The 12,392-nt window shown below is 42.0% G+C and overlaps 1 protein-coding gene across 1 annotated transcript; it reads left to right on the top strand.

Annotated features, from left to right (window-relative positions):
* Positions 1 to 6,343: 6,343 nt before the first annotated feature.
* Positions 6,344 to 11,488, top strand: LOC306703446 (BTB/POZ domain-containing protein 3-like; the record flags this gene model as incomplete). Its single annotated transcript, XM_079169423.1, has 4 exons — positions 6,344 to 6,654; positions 7,776 to 7,866; positions 9,699 to 9,817; positions 10,456 to 11,488. The coding sequence occupies 4 exons, from the start codon at positions 6,344 to 6,346 to the stop codon at positions 11,486 to 11,488; spliced, it is 1,554 nt and encodes a 517-aa protein (XP_079025549.1).
* Positions 11,489 to 12,392: the final 904 nt, after the last annotated feature.

Genomic DNA, 12,392 nt, shown 5'->3' on the forward strand with positions numbered 1-12,392 from the left:
AGGCTAAAATAGACACCTCACCTGGATTACTGTCTGTAAAATGTATTCCCTGGTACTGCCACCGACTTTCAATTTGCTTTACTGAAAGCTGAGATTTTAAATCATCTCTGACCCTGAGTTTAAAAAGAACTGGGTAGCTCCCTGTAGCTGCCCCAGCACCCTGTACTTCAGTGCTATCATGTCAACAGAACATCAAGCATTTCCACTGCAGAGCTCTGCTGCATCCTCAGTGATCTATGCAAAGGAGATAAACTGTGTCCAGACTGGATTAGTATTGCAGGACAATCAATGTTGGTTACGTTATTTAGTGCATTCCAAGTCAGTGATTTTAATGAACAATATGGGCTCATAAAGTAGTACTTATTACTCCCATAAATTAGTGAAGAAGTATATCCTTCCAGTCAGACTCCAGAGTAACACTGCTGCCAAAAGTGTTTGTAATTTATGAATTGAATATTGATCTGGATGGTCGTAGAATAAGAAAGAGGATAAGAGAGATCCTAGTATGTCCTGTGTGGGATACGCAATATGTAATAATCACAAATTATCTTGATCTTCACAAGATGCGAGCTCAATGAAAAGCACCAATAAAAGTCCACACTGCTTGAGTTTTCTGGTCGCAATAAATGCCGTTCAGAGAGGGCTTTTACAGTGAAAGACTCGCAATCGTGGAACACTTTACCACCTGTTTAAAATCACAATCAGCCATCCTAATTTTGTAAAAACACAATGTAACATAAAAATAGGTTATTTTTGGTTATACGTAGTTTATTATTAAAATAATAAATCGTGCACCAGCTACATGGTCAAAAAACCCTTACATTGGCTAAAACACTTTTTAATCCATTCCTTACACTTCTGCTCTCGTGTTTTTTGTTTTGGAAAGGCTGACCATGCTATTTGTTGTGAATTATCTACAGAGCCGTGCTCTAACATAGCCTGGGTATACAGCTTCTCCTAGTCAGACCCTTTTAAGTTTCCCAGTCACCAATATAAATGTTGTAACCTTTCAGTAAAATTGTGCAGTTCATAGGTAAAGCGTAAATACAAACCAAGAAGAGGCTTTGTGAAATAACGCCGCCTCTCGATGGTCTACACTATCTAGAACTGGGATTCCTTAAGGGGGGGGGGGGGCACCAAACCATTAACTTGCATGACAGCTGGATTCTCACAATTTCAACCACAAGATCACACAAAAATCCTTTTGGTCAGGCATCAAATAATGCGTTTGTCCGTCACTGGTGGTTTGGACTAATCAGCATCCTGTGAGGAGCTACTGGCAGCTACAGGCGTGGTTTAGGTGTGTGTTATAACACAGAAAGGCGGCTTAGCGTAGATGCTGCAATAGCATCAGTTACGTATATCACAACTGGAGTATTTTTTCATTGAAACAAGAGCAAATAACGACACTGAAGGCTTTTCTTGAGGCAAAAGATGTTTTAGCTCTTCTCCTGGCTGACTTCGGCAAGAGTCTGATTTCCAAACTGGCTCCCTGGTTGATTGGTTGAAGTTAGCTCCTGATAGACAGATGGTTCATCCAATCACCTTCCAAGTACTTTTTGAAAGTGCCTGCCCTTTTCCAAACACTTTTCAACGACGGCTTCTCAGATGGTTCTGTGTAACGAACCATCTGGTGCGTCAGGTTGACCAAACCACGTTCAAACAAATAAACCAAACGAACAACGGGGCAGAATATGTGATATACGTCTGCAAAGACCACCTCATACTATGCCGGAAACATTTAATCTCACTGGGAATAATGGCTATCAAGTTTATATATGACAGCAGAGAGAGGGCTATGAGTGAGCATGGGTAGAAAGTGTGTGGGAGTCAGGGTGTGAGTACGTGGTGGGCCGGGGTTATAAAGTCTTCTCTACACTGTCATTATTGTGTCCACGCACTCAGCAGGACACACACACACACACACACACACACACACACACACACACACACACACACACACACACATGCATGGCTGTAAAATTAGATCTATCAGAGAGATAGATTGGAAAGTGTGCCTATGTTAAAATGGTTGCTCTTGTGCATGTGATGCAGAGAAGTTGGTGGCTCCTGCAGTCCGCCTACAGTCTCCGGCTCCTCTGTGCTCTCTAGACAAGTAAAATTACCCCCATACATCTTGTGACTGTGACATATTGATTGTGAGCTGAAGGGGGAAGCTATCATCGTGTCTATGGTGTTGTTGTCTTCTCTGGTCAGTTAAAGTGTGTTAGGCCATATGTTTGACCAGACACTGTTAAGAAATATATATTTTAAATACAATTTTGAGCGTTTAAACTCGTTCAAATTCTCACCAAACGACGAGACGATTGGCTGAATTCGTGGTGTTTGTGAACAAGCTGAAAAAAAAATTAGGAAAAAGAGTGCAGTGTCAGAAAGAGAGTTTGTATACACCACAAGTTTCCGTTTCATGAACACACAATAATTTGCATATGGACACTTCCCACGTACACACTCGCACGAGTACACACACAAGCTTCACACTGTTCTTGTGCATGACTGCCGGCTCTCTCCCAGACCCCGCTGACTAACAGTTCTCTTTTTCAGGAGCTCTGAGCCTCGTCTCTGGACAGATGCCATTACTTCCGCCCCTTCCACCTGTCAGGTGCCCTTGCCTGCTTTACTGGTGGCGGCGGCGAGGGCCGGCGGCTGTGGGGGGGGGGGGGGGGGGGGGGAGGCGAACACTGGCCGAGATGCTGGATCCTGTCCCTGCCTCTGTGTGCCAGGCCTGCATCACAGTTCATTTCACAGCCTCCTCTCTACTCCGTTGTGCTCAGCCAAGCCTCTCAGCAGGTGTCTCTCTCTGCAGAAGAGTTCTGCCACTACACACACACTTACTGCTGCAACTCTGTGCTCAAACTCAGAACGGCACACAGTCACTTCCACACCCGGACTAAAGACCTCAGTATTTAACGGGCTTTGGAGAAATGTTCCTGAGATCTTTCCACCAAATTCCATTGGGATCGCACATCTTGTGATCACTAATAGGGCTTTTACACAAAGAACGACCCAGTACTTTCATTTTTTGTTTGAATCATAAATTGATGTCTTACACTGAGCACAGGCCAGTCATTATACAGCAGTCTGCTGCCTGAAAGCCACTGATGGATAATTTGTATTTTGATGACATTAAGCTGTAGGTAATATAATTATTACCTATATATCCGGTTATTTATGAATATGCGGTTGCGCATCAAGCTTGAAATAGGATTTGTAATCTTTTTGGACAGGATACTCACTTCAGGGAAGCTTCTTGAGCTTGTTGAAAAATGATAAAACACACAGCAGAGATTAACAGACAGAGCAACTTTATTTACTTTAGTATTCTCGTAACGATTGAGGAACCTGACTATTTATTTTTGTACCTTTACCGGCTAGTATGTATTTCACATACAACCACACTGTGGTTACTTCTTAAAAGATGAAGGTGTCTCAGTATAACTACTTTGAAGATAAAGCTTTGCACTGAGTACTGTCGCCAAAAAGCAATCAACAAAGGTACAGCTGGACTTCTGCTGCTTTTTAACTTCATCTTTTGATGTTAATACACCGAGGAGGCACTGAAATACGAGGGAAACGTTTAAACTTGCCTCAGAAAATAAAATGATCTGATATCTTAGCACATGTTCACAGTTTTAGTGTGATTATCTCAAAATCATAAACGAATGACAGCTGAGACATGTTGAGCACTATATCAAAATGGTTAATATAGATTTATTGCATTTTTGCCCGTGTTGCTGTTATTTTCTGCAATATTTTAGCATCAAGGATTAACTAAAGAGTGAAGGTCTTTGTCAACCACAATGCTGACTGCCGTGCTAATACAGTCGGGCGGATGTTTTCCTTTTCCGTAAAAAATGTGTGATTTTGTGATGACAAAGTGCGAGACGAAGGTGACGTTGACGCTGCGACAACACCACCACCGCTTCCTCCTCTCACTCGTCACTCTGAATGTGTGAATAACACGATTACATTTTCTGCTGATGAATGGAGAGAAAATGCAATTAAAGAAAGCAGGAAGCCATTTAGTGTGATATAAAAAAACAACATCCTATTTATCATAGAGGCTGCCAGGCAAGGATGACAGATCAATCACATAACTGGTGCTTTAACATGTGTATTCTGTCACCAGTTATCAAGGTAGCTTCTTAAACACAACAACTGTGTGGTAAGTAGGACACTGGATTACAAGAAAATAACACCACAAATCTAAATATACATTTATTTTTAGGATATTACAAGAACCTCTCCTCGTTTTTATGCCTGTGTTGTCTGTATACTACATTTGTCCTATACTATTGCTTGTGGATATGGTTACCAAGGTAACGTCTCTAGTGGCCTGCAATTTGAGCGTATGGTGCCCTGTAATGTTGGCTCCATGTAACCATGGCACATCTCTCTGTTCCCAGCACACACTGTATGAGGGAGCGTAACGGGCTAACGCTCATCAGCGCCGCAAACACTAAGACAGTTAATCAGGGTTCATGGACAATCAATATTGTGACGGGGGTTCCAGGCAGACATTCTCAATTGAATTATATTCACCTCGTCCTGCTCTTTTTGTCCGTTTAATTTTTACTCTGACAAGTATAATGTGATGTTAAAAGGCAAATTACCTGCTATTAATAGTCGTACGGGTGCTACTGAAGACAAAACTATTCTTAATGCGAGGCACAGCGCAGTAGAATTACCAAAGCGCCGTCAAATAAAACAAATAAAACATCAAATGATTATTAAATTGAATATGCCAGCATTTCATAACATTTTTAAACCACCACCACCAAAAAGTTAAATCATCCCAGCACTTTAAATAGAATGCCCACTGTGCACAAGCCCAACTAGACAAGAAGAGCAAAGGAACGTTATGCATTATACATAGTGCAAAGAGTGCATTACATTTATATCCCCATGTACTCTCCTGAAGAGATGACTTAACAAGAAAGCGTATGCACGAACACATATTCTGGGTTGGGAATATAAGTTGGCTTTTCAAAAGAAAGTCGATGGTATTTCACAGTAGTTTCACATATTTAAAATGCATGAACTGGACATTAATTATAATCTAAAATATTTAAAGGTACAGGAATATTAGCACACTGCAATATGCTACGTGATCAAATTCTAGGGGAATAAGATCAGCTTGTGTATGACGTTCATTTTGACATGAACGTTTTGCCTGTGAATCGTATCGGCTCTTCTACTTCTATCTAAAAAGGTTCCTTTGGAAAAACTGTTTAGAGGTCAGAAGTGCAATTAAAGCAGCAAAGACCAATGTATTGCAAAGTCCACTGTTTGTACACATTGATGGAAAAAACTCATTAAAAAAATAATAAGTATGACTGTCAGAGGATGCATGAATTAAGCAAATTCTGCCCTTAAACAGAGCATGGAAATTTGCATTGCCCTTTTGAAACATAACATGGACTCTTTATTTACTGTAGCGCAAACTCAACGCTGTGACTTCAGGTAAAGCAAACACAAGAAGCAAAGCAGTAGATAAATATATAATTCTTATGAGGCATGGCTGTCACTTTAATTGAGACGTTGACTATTGCATATTTGAGTCTGTGCTGCACTGGGCTGCATTAGCCAATCATAAATGCTGTGCCCTGCCATTGGCTGAGCTAAGGAGAGAGCCGTGCACTGTGCTGTGAGGGGCGGGGAGGGGGGCTCTCCATCTCCTCTGCGCTCTCCCATTCAACCTCCGTAGTCAGCAGAACGAGCGGCTGAGCGGAGCGACACAGCATCCACGGCTACAGCATCCTGCAGATGACTCTGCGCCCTGAAGGAGCGAGAGAGCGAGAGGGGCAAAGAGAGAAAAGGGTAGATCCACAGATGAGGAGAGTCTGAAAGAAGAAGAGACGCACAGATGGAGTAAGAGTGGGAAATGAAAGGAATTGAGTAAACACACCGCTGCCTGCCTGAGGACCACTGCAGCTGTACTAAATCTGGGGCTGTCAGGCCAGCCCTCAGCAAAGCAGTGAGTGAGAGAGGCGAGAGAGCAGAGGAGAAGAAGAAGTGATTTAAAGAGCTGATCTCATCACTCTGGACAAAGCAGGGATGGGAAGCCCAAGAGCCTCTCAGTCAGCAGATCAAACTTCACAAAGGAAAAGTGCCTTCGGATCACCAGTCTGAGTCTCTTCAGAGGAGAGGAAAAAAAGGAGCGATAAAGAGAGTTGCCCTGTTAGTTACAGAAAGGTGAAACCTTGTACAGGAGCTGTGATTACTAACTGCTCAACTCTCTGCTGTCCTCCTCGCACCTGCCCTGGTCCTGGTGAATGTCTTCTCTGCATGCAATCCCACTGCTCGGCAGTTGAACACACTCATGGTCGATGCCAAGGGAAGGAACATGAAATGTCTGACTTTCTTCTTAATGCTTCCTGAGTCGGTGAAAAGCAAGTCAAGTAAGAGCTCCAAGAAAGGGAACGCCAGTGGCAGCTCCAAGCTGCCCCCTGTCTGTTATGAGATAATCACTCTGAGGAGCAAGAAGAAGAAGAAGATGGCAGCGGATATTTTTCCCACCAAAAAGTCGGCATCCACCACCACAGTGCAACAGTACCAGCAGCAGAACCTCAACAACAACAACACCATACAGAACTGTAACTGGCAAGGACTCTACTCCACTATAAGAGAAAGGTGAGTACAACCAGCAACCAGCAAGCCTCTTTCTGTCTCAGCAAACAGCACAGTTTCCATCAACAGTACATTCAGGGCAGGAACTTGTCATGAAGTACAATATATAAAATGTTCCACTGCATTTAAATTGCCAGTTTTCTGAACAGAACCTCCATTAAATTTATTAAATATGTTTTCCAAAATTGTAAATATTGTATACTTTATACTACATACTGTGTGTGTGTGTGTGTGTGTGTGTGTGTGTGTGTGTGTGTGTGTGTGTGGGTGTGTGTGTGTGTGTGTGTGCGTGCGTGCGTGTGTGTGTGTGTGAGTGTGTGTGTGTGTCTGGGTGTGAGTATGGGTGGGTCTTCCCTCTGCCCTGCCCTGACACTGCTGGGGGGGTATCTCTGTTTACACCCTCTCCTGCTCCTGCAGACTTTGCCGCTTTGACATAACAGAAGGCGGATAGGCACCGGGTGCGTTTGATATGCACAACAGGCAGAAGCTGCTCTGTACTAAAAGCTAAATATTTACCTTGGCCTATCAGTAAAAGATTCCAGCTGTCCAGAGCAAAATGTGTGCTCTCCGACCTGGCTTTGTTGTCTCTCCAGAGTTCATGGGGCTGTTTACCCACCCCTGTGACATGTTCCACTATTCAATAATATATGAACCCAGCTTTATTGTTGGTCCCATTCTTTCACAGTGGGGATTTTCCATTCGGTTCATTGTCTTGTTTGCCTGTTTTTCTATATATATATTTTTAGATATAAAGAGAAGATATAACGTATATTGTAGTGTTTTAATGTGAGGTTTTGGAATCACTGACATGTCTTTAGTCTTGCCTGAAGCATTTGGAATACTTCATACAATCATATACAACTCTTGTTTTAAGGGTAGCAAAAAAGAAAATATCCCTGTAATGTTATATTTTTGCCTGAACTTCTGCCAAAGGCTATGTTATGCTAGGTCTATGTTATATTACTCACATAAAATACATCTAAATGAGTTCATGTGCATTCATTTCACTCTCAGAGTTGTGCTTTTTCTCCTCTTATCTTCTCTTCTAAAACAAATGTACAGGGTAGAATATGTACAATTAACTTTCTCTTGTTTTTTTTGTCATTGCTTCTTTCCCCTTTTAGAAATTCAGTAATGTTCAACAATGAGCTGATGGCAGATGTTCACTTTGTGGTGGGTCAGCCTGGAAAGACCCAGCGGCTGCCAGGACACAGAGTAAGAATTTCATCAACCAGTAAAGTCCCGGTAGCAGGGAAAATCAGCAAACAAGCAATCAGCGCAGTGTTGTTCATATCATATCAGCATAAAATTGATCTTCCTCACTGGCAGCAGTAATGGAAGTTAAATCCTTTGTGCTCCGCGCTCACTTCCGCACCATGTGTCTTTTCTAGACAGTCCTCAATTATTTATGTAAATGAGTCAGACGGAATAGAGGCAAGGCCTGAGCGAAGGAGGAAGGGATATCCTCTTCAGCAGTCATCTCACAGAGAATGGATTGCCTTTGTCTCCGCTTTAGCTCAGCTTTTCAGACACCGCTCTGCAATTACTCAACTTTTCATCAGGCACACCCAACAGCACACAGTTACAGTGATAAAGCATGGAGTACTTCACAATCAACTCTGCATCTCACTTCTTAGAAACACATTGGTACACATTTATTTGATTAGCTTTTGAATTATGAATTGGAAGTACAATGAGTATACTATAAATAGCCATTATTATCATAATTAGGCCCATATTCATCCAGTTTATGCCAGTTGTAACATGCTTCTTTGTTTAGTCCACCGTCCACCCTCTGACCTCATTGGTTTTTCCAAGGTGTTCACATGCAGTAAATGATTATGGTTTATAGTTGCCTAGAACATGTGCCTCATCTAAAAGCACATCATAATGTCTACTCTGTTTGGATATGATTTTAACATTCATATTAAATCTGTTAAGTCATTTTGCAGCCATGAATTTGGCTCAGCTATCCATTCCACATCCACCCTGTCAGATGAACCCTGCATGGGTCATCTTTTTTGTTCTTTATATGAGACCCACATGTATAATCTATGATTGGAAGCTGCCGTGCACTTCCTCAGTGCCTTTATAGAAAGACGTTACGGAAGGACATTGAGGATGACTTCACTGCGCTTTATGCTGAGACATTATACCAAAGGGGTATAATGTCGTTCACCGCAGCAATCTTTATTGTGTCCATTTGGCAGGAGCTCAGATATGCATTATGATTTAATTTCCAAATTTATATCCCTACAAGATGGAGGATACAAGCTAAAAGCAGGAATTCATGTGAACATCTGTAAAATACAATGGGTCAAGAGGTGGCACAAATCTTATTCTAATATGCAGTATTTATATACTCGTCCTTGAATTTCAGTGTGTAACAATAACAACAGCATTGTTTTCGAAAACCCTTATTTGCAAGGCTTATTTTAGATTGGGTTCACTGCAATTTTTAAGTGAAAGTCTGTGTGTCTTTTTTGAGAAATTTATACCACCCACATACACACCTACACATGCTTGTGCACACACTAAAACATGAATGTACTTGAGTATAATAACAATTCATAGTCTTGTATACAGTCGTTTTCATTGGAATTATTAGTAGCATTGTGTTACATCTGATTTCATCATAAGTTCAGACAAGTCATTAATTTCAGTTAATTGAACTTTTGCTGCACTCGGTTCAGTTGTTTTATTCAGATTTCCTGTTTTTTCAGAGGCAATCTTGTTCATTAGAAATCTGTCTCCTTGTCCTCAGGGGAAATAGTAACTGGCTGAGCTCTGCTCATTATGTGAGAAACGCAACAGGTTCAGTCTCTCCACTGATTAGAATGAGGCATTGTTCAATATCCATGAAGAGATTTGTGTTTTTATGTACAGAGTAGCATGTGAACTAATTGGATTTAGTACAATTCACATTTCTCCTCTTACTGAATGTTACTACAGGTCATGTGGTTTCTAGTGAAATTACAGACGAACTTCGGCATGTTTTCATCTCTCTTTTCTCTCCGTCATTTAGTTTTCTCTTCTTCTTCCAACAGTATGTTTTGGCTGTGGGCAGCTCAGTGTTCCACGCCATGTTTTATGGTGAACTGGCTGAGAACAATGATGAAATCCATATTCCAGATGTGGAACCAGCAGCATTTCTGGCAATGCTGAAGTAAGTACTTCCTTCAACTAGCCGCATTCTTGTTTGTGTCCTTCAATGCCCTTCTTACACAAATAGTGTCATCGTAATGTATAACTGCTATTTCAATTTGATGTTGGAGGAAAAAAAACAAGGTTTGATGAAACTAGTCTATGCCTATCTCTGGCACATCTTGGACAAACCTGTTTTGCACTTTCCCTGCCAGACAAATCAAATTAAGTGTTTCTTCCTTTATCTGAGTTCTATATCCGTCTATTTTCATTTTGATTCATTTTATGCTATTACTATTCCTCACAATGAGTCACTTCCTCCATCGTCCTTGCTGTTCCTCCATCACATTTATTTGAGTTTTGTTTGCTGTGTCCTTGCATGTGAGCTATAATAGGTAGGTGATGACGAGGATGGTTTGAATCTTATATCATTGTCTTCCAATATGGATATGAACGGATTCAGCAATGCTATTGCTTACGATACTGTAATATCAGTCCGCTTTGACCATACATTCAACAAAACACTTTCAATGAAGTTATTTTTTGTTAAATTAATTCTTCTTAACAAATATGTTCACACCATGTGATATTGCATGTCATTTATGTGGTGTTTGATCTGATGTCTATGAAGCTGAGAAAGTCACATCTTTATGTCAACAGGTACATTTACTGTGACGAGATCGACCTGAGTGCTGACACAGTGTTGGCCACTCTTTATGCTGCCAAGAAGTACATTGTCCCTCATCTGGCACGTGCATGCGTCAACTTCCTGGAAACCAGTCTGAGTGCCAAGAATGCCTGTGTCTTACTCTCGCAGAGCTGCCTGTTCGAGGAGCCAGAGCTGACACAGCGCTGCTGGGAGGTGATTGATGCCCAGGCAGAGCAGGCGTTACGCTCGGAGGGCTTCTGCGACATCGACACCCAGACCCTGGAGAGTATCCTACAGCGAGAGACACTCAATGCTAAAGAGATAGTGGTATTTGAGGCAGCGCTCAACTGGGCTGAGGCTGAGTGCCAGAGACAGGACCTCACCTCGTCAACTGACAACAGGCGTAAGGTTTTGGGCAAGGCCATGTACCTGATACGTATCCCTACGATGGCTCTTGATGATTTTGCCAACGGAGCGGCCCAGTCGGGCGTGTTGACGCTTAACGAGACCAATGACATCTTCCTGTGGTACACAGCAGCCAAGAAGCCTGAGATGCAGTTTGCCAGCATGCCTAGGAAGGGCCTTACACCCCAGCGCTGCCACAGATTCCAGTCCTGTGCCTACCGAAGCAATCAGTGGCGCTATCGGGGCCGCTGTGACAGCATACAGTTTGCAGTGGATAAAAGAGTTTTCATCGCTGGGTTTGGACTGTATGGATCTAGCTGTGGCTCAGCAGAGTACAGTGCCAAGATTGAGTTGAAACGCCAAGGAGTACTGCTGGGACAAAACCTCAACAAATACTTCTCTGATGGTTCCAGCAACACCTTCCCAGTGTGGTTTGAGTATCCCGTCCAGATCGAGCCCGACACCTTCTACACTGCCAGTGTGGTTCTGGATGGGAACGAGCTCAGCTACTTTGGACAGGAAGGGGTGACAGAGGTGCAGTGTGGGAAAGTGACATTTCAGTTCCAGTGCTCCTCTGACAGCACTAATGGCACTGGGGTGCAGGGGGGGCAGATTCCTGAGCTCATCTTCTACGCTTGACAACCCCCGTGCCCACATTTGACCGACTTTCAGTGCACTTATGGAGAATAGAAAATTATCACTTTGTGCATAGTGTCACTTTCTGGTATTTATTTTTGTCACAATTGTGCAAAAAAAAAAATATATACTTTCAGACCTGTGATAGGGTCTTGTGTGGTTTTGATTTCAGTGAATGGTCCAGTTGAGTAGGACCAGATAAATGTCTCCAGATGTTGGATCGTCCAAATGCGTGGATGAACAAAAGTCTTAAAAGATAAAAAATATCTTGCACTAGATGTGCAGGTATGTATGCATATATGTAAATTCTGAAATGTATATGATGCCACAATTGTGGCCAACGCAGGTCACAAAGATATCTTATATGATGAATATGCTACAGTATGTTTATTATTTCTATGCTTGCATAGAATGCACATACAGTATATAGCAGCAATACTTCACATTCTATATCCTTCGATGAGCATTTCATGCCATGACTCAGTCTGGACCATCAGCATTACAAAAGAAGTGAAAGAAGGCTGTATGACACTCAAAACCCAACATAAAACTCAATTAGGCATTTGTATTTGAGTGGTTTCAACAGAATCTGCAGCTTTTTGATACTTTGAATCTAGTAATGGGGCACATAGAGAGGGATTCGGGGGTCTTAGATTAGGGGGCACTAGATATAATGAAACACACAACCCATACAGCATCTGTCTCTGTAGCATGTTGACCTACACTCATCTCAGTCACTCCAGTGAGGTTTCATTTAGATCAATGTCATTATGTTTACAGTGAAATTCTACTTAAAGTGATCACCATTCACCACTACATTGCAGAGTGAATGATTTCTTTGGTTTAATCTGTCTGCTTTTGCAGTATTTACAGCATGGGCAGAACTGCTCCATTTCAGCTTACACTT

Source organism: Pholis gunnellus (assembly GCF_910591455.1).
Source record: "Pholis gunnellus genome assembly, chromosome: 11".
Lineage (NCBI taxonomy): Eukaryota > Metazoa > Chordata > Actinopteri > Perciformes > Pholidae > Pholis > Pholis gunnellus.